Below are 8297 nucleotides of genomic sequence, written 5' to 3' on the forward strand. Positions count from 1 at the left end.
ATGTAAATCCCTTTTGGTCAAAGCAACCAACATATTGTCAAGAATTAAAGAAAGCATCAAAATTAAAGTTCCATAAACTTCAAGCTAACCTTGACCATGTAGCCAAGTGGATTGGCAAATTATACAAGTGATTAAATAAAAATTCATTGAACTTTCGCTTGAAAGAGATAGCTCTACCATTCAAGAAAATAGTTTTTGCAAGAGATAATGGCCCATAATAAACTATCGATCGATCCTCTAATGTAGAGAAGTACTTATTTTTTAGGGCAGTCTTAGTCAAGTTTAGAACTTGTTGAGAATGGTATACTCAGTTAAATGATGAATCTTTTATTACATCCAATATCAAAGTTCTCATGCTTGAACGTTTCTCTTTTTTTAGTAGTCATTTCGAGCTATAATATTGGCTAATTGACTTCTAATGGATGGTTTAAAGAACCAACTCAAGAATTATTGGTTTTTTTTTAATTTCCTGGGTTCATTTTAGTCCGAAATTCATGATTGTCTCTCCTAATAATGTTATCTCTAAAGTTTGAACTTGGGTTCTCTTCTTGAGAGTACAATGTACTCATCATTACACCCGACATTTGTTAGCTACATTAAAAAGAAAAGGAAAAGTGGATAAAATTTTGGGTATCATATTTCCATTTGGTTCTTCAAATGTTGGAAACTTGGCATAAAGACCTATTCAATTCAGCCAAGTAAAATAGCTCTCTTTTTTTTATTTTTTGGATAAAGAAAACCCTTTCAACATCCACTCATGTTACCATTCTTTTCCTCCATCTTGATGGTTATTTAAGCTAAAAGTTCTTCATAACTCTAGGTAGCCTTTCCAACCAAAAATAATACCAATCTTTTTTGTTGCAATGCAAAAATCCAAAGGCTCTTTTATTTTCCACCTTTTTTTTCCACATTTTATGTATTCCACTTTTTAATGAAAAGAGGATTAAAAAAAGAAATTGAGGTGACATTTATTTAAAGCATACCAAAGCACTTGTTTCCCTCATTGCTTACTTGAAAAAAAGAAGGGTTTTGAGTTAATTTCCTTGACCAAAAAGCCTTCAATTATTAAACCTCATTCAAAAAAAAGTTTTGGTCAAAGATGATCTCTTTATCTCCTTCCAAATTGAATCTCCTTAAACCACTCCTGCATTCTCCTTTATGGCTTTTCTCCTTTTGTGGTTTGATTACTTCTTTTCTTATTAGATTAAAGTAGAAATTAGTATTAAAATAGAGATTATGCACAATGAACAAATCTATTGTATTATTAGAAAAAAATCTACTTAGACACAATTAAAGAGTGAAATAAATGATTGTAGGTGTTGATAATTAAATTTTAAAATTGATTATGTTGATCACTAATAAGTGTTGGGTGTAATGACTACGTTAAATTGTACTTTATAACTAGTCAGATTAACGGTGATGGTAATGTAACATCTTATGATGTGACGTCTTAAAATAGTTAGTAATCAATGATTCTGGGCTTCCTCACGTGCACCTCACATATGTTTGGCAAAGGTGGGTACTATATGAGGTTCGCCTCTAGTGAGGTGGATACGCATGATTCGCTAGAGGGTCGACTCTTCGCTGGAGGACACGTGTTAAGCTTCACAAGGGGCACGTATTGGAGTTTGCAATGTAGGTATAATAGCACTTTTAAAAAGAGAACACAAAGTCAAATCTGGAGTTAATCCATATGACCTTTGGTCACAGCTAATTGCTAATTTGCTAATAGCTTTAGAAGACAGAATAGAGTTTAATGAGGAAAGAAATTTTAGTTGGTGGGTTTTATTCTTCCAAGTTCAGAAAAATGCTTACCACATGATTTAGCTAAGTATATTTGTATGTTTAAAGAAAAAGGTAATTGACCCTTACATCTCAAGCTCTTTTTTCTTTTTAATTTTACCATATTAACGGATTTTATTTTGTTTATATAATTCAAGAATATAATCTATACTATTATATTATTATTTTATATAAAAGGAAAACCCAAAAAGATTCCCTACATGACACGTGTCTAGGAATTTTTTTATAGGTAAATTTTGGAATTAGTCACTCAACTATGAAAATTTTTAATTTAATCACTAATGTTTTAGATCATTTCTATTTTGGTCATGGCCTTTGTTAATCGGTATAATAACACATTTAGTTTTCAATACTTACACATTCTATCAATCTAATCCTCAAACACATATAATTAAATATAGATTATACTTGAACATACAATTTCAACTAAAAACTTCAACATAAGTCTTAATACTTTAACTACAGTTCCAACTGTCAATCCACGGATCTTGTGTATACTTTGTCGTCTGGCTTAGATTATGATAATTTTGTTTCCAATGTTCCAAGTTGTTTAAATGGCTCTAACTGAATTTCAATAAAAATAAATTAAACGAGCTTGAATTATCAGCCCCTGCTATGAGTTGATTATGATGACAATTTAACTATACAAGTTTTTTGTTTGGTTCAAATTATAGATGTTTTGTAAACATTAACTGAGTTGCAAGTTATGTTGTTCTAAGTTGAAACATAATATAAATACACATGTAAAATATAAAAAAATTAAATCAATATAAAGTCATCCTACATTAATGCATTTCCGACCAGTAAGTGTTGAATACAGGACAAAACACATTGCACTCCAAAAAAAACCGCAAATTCAAACTTTGAAGATGATATTATTGAGAGAAGCAGCCATGAACTCCGAACAATACCAAAAAGATAATTCAATGCATTTCCTAACCTTTCATAGAAAGTTATGAAGCATAACAACCAAATAACTGAATACTATCAAATCTGCAAAAATGGGGTTCTAGAATCTTCAAAAAAATAAAATCTAGAAAACCTAAGAGCCTTGAACATTGTCACCAACTCAGTTTCAAGAAAAATATAACTCATTGCTACAGCTAATCTATAATTCAAGGTTCAAACTCAAAAACTCAAGTACAATTACAATTACCATGTCCTTTTCAAGATCAGTAAAGCCTTACCACCTATTATTTGGTGGTTTAACTTTATAAATACGAACTATCCAGTTAGACGTCGTAAATGCCTCTTCCAAGTGTTCTAGTTTAATGTCTTTATTCCCGATTTCAACACCTCGAGCTCGATCATAGCTGCCGTATCAAGAAGCAATTGTGGGTATTTTTTTTTTAGCAATGTAACTATAATAGACATGTATTGTGTGGTAAAGTACCATGGGCAATTTAATCCATATACATTAAATTAAAGAGTAAATTGGTCCTTTCCGTTAAAAATTTTATCTATTTATTCTGTTAAAACTAACGTGGCTGACAGAATAACCAGTGACATATGACGTGCCATGTGCACCTCATATTGACGTACAAGGTCCAATTTTTAACAGCAGAAATGGATGGAATTTTAACAAAAAGACTTATTTGCTCTTTAATCTAATGTATAGGGACTAATTTTCTCATTTCTTAAGTAGAGGGGTAAAATGCAATCTAACTAGCCTACATGTTGCTATTACCTATATTGTGTGCATATTTGATATTTTAGTACAAGCAAGTTGAAAATGCCAACTTACCCAGGAGGTTTGCCATATTCTGTCATCATCTCTCCGAACCGATAGTACGATAGCTTGTACCTAATCACATAAGTACGTATATGCATGAAGAATTTAGAACACAGAGGCATTAGAGAGTGCTAAAGTATGAATATAAACCATCTGAGAACTTACATGAGGCAGTTCAACATCTTAGGAGCTGCACCTTTGTCAACGCGATATTCCCCATTAACGAGGTAATCAGGTTCCTTGATTACGGGGAATACTCCACCTCCAATTCTCACCATCCACAAAAATCTGTTTCACAATAAAATGTAATTCGAATACAATTACATTAGTATAGATTATAAACTTAAATGTAAATATTGTCTAGACAAATGACCATTGACAATGATTTTCAAATTCTAGATGGTGGCATGTATAGTTAATAACAGATATGGCTTCCTATTCTTTTTTCATCTTTCTCAGCTCATGTTGGGCAGATTTTTATACAATCTCTTATGTTAGGCACACCAGACATCTACAATACCCGGACTTGGGGATGAGTGCCAAATACAGATACATGTCTAACATGAGCATGCTCAACTATCCAAATATGAATAGTGCGAATGTTAAAGCAAAAAATCAAGAACAATGAACCATTCAATGCATCTTTTACAAGGCCTAATGTTTTGCAGATAGACAAAAATAATGAATGGAATAGGAGAAAATGATTTCCAATCTTACTTGTTAATATCATCAGATGAATAACCCGTAACACCTCCGAAGACAACTAAAACATAATCCACATCAAGTGATCTTATTATCTCATATGCCTCGTCTTCATAAGATGACATCGCACGCCCCACAGTAGCAATATGTGTATTATTCCAAGTGTTGTTATCAACAATAACAGTTCTGTTTCCCATGGCAGTGATTTGATACCCGTAATCCCACCAAGACATCACCTTAGCATCCGGGGGAGTATTTTGCCGAAGCCAAAAGTATGCCTCACGATAATCATCAAAGATAACTCTATTCCCATGAGCACCTCTTGCAGCCAGCACAATTGAAGGAGATGAATAAGCCTCTGAAGTGACCCATGTACAGTGGGTAGCATACCTACTGAGCAAGTAAAAAGCACCAAAGAGCAATGCCATAGCTCCATTTTTCTGGAAAGGCTGGGATTGATCGAGTGAAGCCTATTTGGAAAATAAACAAGATTGGTTATTTATAGGGTACACTTGCAAACAAACCAAAAGGACCTAGAAACATAAACTCCATGCATTTTCTCAAAACTCTTCTAGCGGTCCAAAAACCATTAGGACATGTATATATAAAACTGCATATGATGAATCAGAAGCCACAAGGCATTAATACAAAAACTGGAATTCAATGTTTTAGAAGCTTTTTCAAGAGACTAAGAAAACAAATGACAGTCAATGGCCATTAATTTGGGGCAAAAGCTGCTGCTTGATTTAAGAAACAGTTATCTGATTATTAAAAATAAAGCATTACTTGCTAAATGGAGTTGGAAGTTTGCTGTTGATCAGAAGGATTCTTTATGAAAAAGAGTCATTATGGCAAAGTATGGTTCAGAAATGGCTTCCAGAGGAAACACTCAGATCAACTTAGTTGACACTAAGTACTTCATTTTACTTCCTAATCTAGAGTGAGAATGATTCATAAGACAAAATATATAAGACATGGAAGAAACAGATAACTAACTTTTGATGCAAGAGCAGAGGCATCTGTTATCCATGTTTCTCAACCATATTATCATGAACTTAGGAATCCAAATAATACTAGTTAGCTCATAAGCTTATTAGAGAGAATATTACTTTAAAAGCAATAAATAAAGAACTCGAGTTCTCTACAAAATTGATCCACAAAACAATATAAATAAATATCATTTAAGCATGCGGCAAATATAAGTTCAATCCAGCTTCCCTGTTTTAATTATATATATGTAAAGAAAAGCAAGTTCAAAACTAAAGAAACCTTTAAATAAGCTACCAACTGTGACGTACTCAATCACCAAAATATGGAAGTTAACTAAAATAGAAGGAAATAGTTGTCAGAATTTATATTCCATTAGTCACCTTACTACAAAATCCAGAGAAAAGTAAACCAATGGATCAATTATAAATATCTAGAATGTCCTTAATTAGTGCCATTAATGAAACTCTTTCCATAATCTTTTATGGCACAAAATCTAAGTGATTTTGATTTACATAACTTCTACCCTATAACACTGAAAGCGTAATGTCACACTGGGATGGAAAGGAGAAGCAAGAAATAGAAAAGTGCAGGAGGAATCGGCAAAGGACCTTCTTCTATTTTGGAGCTTTGAGCAAAATAGATATTTCCAAAATAACTTGGTAAAAGATACAAAAACGTTAAATAAAAAATAGGAATCAGAACTAATAGAAGCTACTTCGGGCCTTTCGCCGGATTGTCTGTAAGCTGTGATTTCAAAATCACAATAAAAATGCAGTAATTGATGGAAAGAGCTCCCACAAACAGCCTAGTGGGATTATTAGGCCTTACATTAGTAACAACAAGCTTCCTAATCAAGTTCTCTCATTTCACACGTAACATTAGAAAATGATAGAAACTCTCTAAGAAAAGTTCATTAAATGTCCAAAGTAACTAAATGATGCTACTGAATATGCCGGAAAAAGGCAGAATAACTGGCTAATTCAACAATAATGTCTAAAATAAGTCATTATCATCAATGCATTACAAAGCCATTCTGTAAACAGAGTAATAACAATAATAATAATAATAAATGAAAAAAACAATGGACCCTTACTAGTTAGCAAAGAAAGTGCATTAAAACCAATTCTTATTACTACAAATGTCAGTGTTCTGGGTCTTTTTTTCTTAGACGAAGGACCACAAGCATTGTTATTTCAGTAGCATAAACTCAAATCTAAGGGAAAAGCAGGCATATTCATGTCAAACAACTGAGGGAGAGATATCATAACAGTAAAACTAAAGCATTACTAATTTTACATGCATTACAAGAGACAAACAAGCAAAATATCAGAGGAAGGGAAGAGAAATAGAGAGACAATGGCAGGAAAGGATAACCTTAGAAGAGGCCTTTGCACTGCTAGTTCCTTTAGTGGAACCAATCTGGGCAACCTTGTTCTTTGACCTCAACAGAACAGTCAAATTCTTCACAGTGGCAGAAACAGCAATAGCACTAATAAGGCAAACTGCAGGTGTAGCAACAAGAATCAACCGAACCATGACGCCAGCAAAATACATGCTTGTGAGACCATACATGACAATAAATATAGTGGCATCTGACAACCGTTTGAAGCAAAAGTAAAGACCAGCTGGGAAAAGGAAAAGCAGGATATGGAAATCAAACATGAAAGATGACCATGCTGTTGGCTGATGCTCAGAGACAGATGCAATAATGGGGATGTGATCCTTCGCATAGGTTGGATCCAACAAAGAGTAAAACCTTCCTGTCCATGGTGAAATATAGCCAGATGCCACGCCTACTCCCAAAGCAATACCTCCCGCAGCTACTGCACAGGTCACAGTGATACTCAAAAACTCTTGAAACAATTTCGTGTCACTAAGCATGTGCTTCACCCAATCCAAAAAGTAGAAAACCTGCACAAGTAGTCCAAATGAACTAAATGCATGTTTTTATTTCCAGCTTACCACTAACTTCATATTACTAAAGACAAATTTCCCCCCATTTTCAAGTACTAATTGCTTAAAGTCTTAAAACTACTAAAATACTACCACAAGTACATTTGAAGAGACTAAAAAGAAATGAAGCTTTGATATAATGTGCAAAACCTGCATCAAGAAGAAGACACCCATGGCAGCCATATGTTCACCAGATTGTACATGTTGAAACCCAACAAATCGAATCTGCATTGCCAGCAACATTCCCAAAATATACATACAATTATAAGCAACATATAGCCTCATGGAATACCTCCCAGTTATCAAAAGCACCAATACATAAAGTGGGATTAAGTTAATAATAAAAATGTATCCTCCCCAAGCTGAAACCATGTAAAAATAACCAAAAGCCGAAGCTAAACCCCAAGCCAAAGAACCCTTATTAACGGCCTTCACGAACAAATAAAACGTGAAAAGCAAAGCGAAAATGGCAACTCCTTCATTATCATAAGAGCCAGCTACGGACCTAGATATGTAACCAGGACAAACAGCAATCAAAATCGCAGCAACAAGCCCAGCCCCAGAATCCCAAATTTCTTTCCCAAAGAAATAAGCAACAAGGGTCGTATTCGAAGCGAAAAACGGAGCCGTTAAAACACAGACTTCACGTATATGGACTGCGAAACGAAGGAAATGAAGGAGGCGATAAATGAGGGCGGCGGTGACCATGAGACCAGGGTAAAGAGTACCACCCACGATTCGGCCTAAAGGGTACCAGCTTTCATAGTCGAACCAGTTCCAGAAATCGTAGAAACCATGTTGGGTAAGATACAGGGTAGTACGGTAGTTGAAGTAAGGGTCGAATTCATGGATCATGGATTCATAACGGAGGACAGAGAAGAGACGGGTAATGAAGGCTAAGATGTAAACAAGACAGAGGATTGAGATAAGGAGTTCTTGTTGCTTTGTTTTGAGTTTGAAAGGTTTGAGGAGATCTGATGTGGAAGAGTTCGACATTGTTGGGTTGCTGCAGATTTTGGGTTTTGGATTGTTTTAGAAGATCATGTCATGAAAATGGGGGAAATGTGGTGAAGATTCAGCAAATGGAAGGGAGTGTTTTGAGATATACTATACTTTG

General features: G+C 34.3%; 1 protein-coding gene across 1 annotated transcript; it reads right to left on the reverse strand.

Moving 5' to 3' along the window:
• Positions 1-2711: 2711 nt before the first annotated feature.
• Positions 2712-8297, reverse strand: LOC107935541 (dolichyl-diphosphooligosaccharide--protein glycosyltransferase subunit STT3B). The gene is made up of 6 exons (XM_016868158.2): positions 7331-8297; positions 6602-7138; positions 4253-4707; positions 3701-3823; positions 3548-3607; positions 2712-3116 (listed from the first exon to the last, which is right to left on the reverse strand). The coding sequence occupies exons 1-6, from the start codon at positions 8174-8176 to the stop codon at positions 2987-2989; spliced, it is 2151 nt and encodes a 716-aa protein (XP_016723647.1). The 5' UTR covers positions 8177-8297; the 3' UTR covers positions 2712-2986.

The sequence above is a fragment of the Gossypium hirsutum genome, chromosome D13 (assembly GCF_007990345.1).
Source record: "Gossypium hirsutum isolate 1008001.06 chromosome D13, Gossypium_hirsutum_v2.1, whole genome shotgun sequence".
NCBI lineage: Eukaryota > Viridiplantae > Streptophyta > Magnoliopsida > Malvales > Malvaceae > Gossypium > Gossypium hirsutum.

Coding starts and splice junctions, on each gene's coding strand:
- LOC107935541 (XM_016868158.2), bottom strand. CDS start 8,176: ATGTCGAACTCTTCCACATCAGATCTCCTCAAACCTTTCAAACTCAAA. Junction 4,708..6,601: donor GTGCAAAGGCCTCTTCTAAG/GTTATCCTTTCC, acceptor TTTTCCAAATAG/GCTTCACTCGATCAATCCCA. Junction 3,117..3,547: donor GAATATGGCAAACCTCCTGG/GTAAGTTGGCAT, acceptor TTGATACGGCAG/CTATGATCGAGCTCGAGGTG.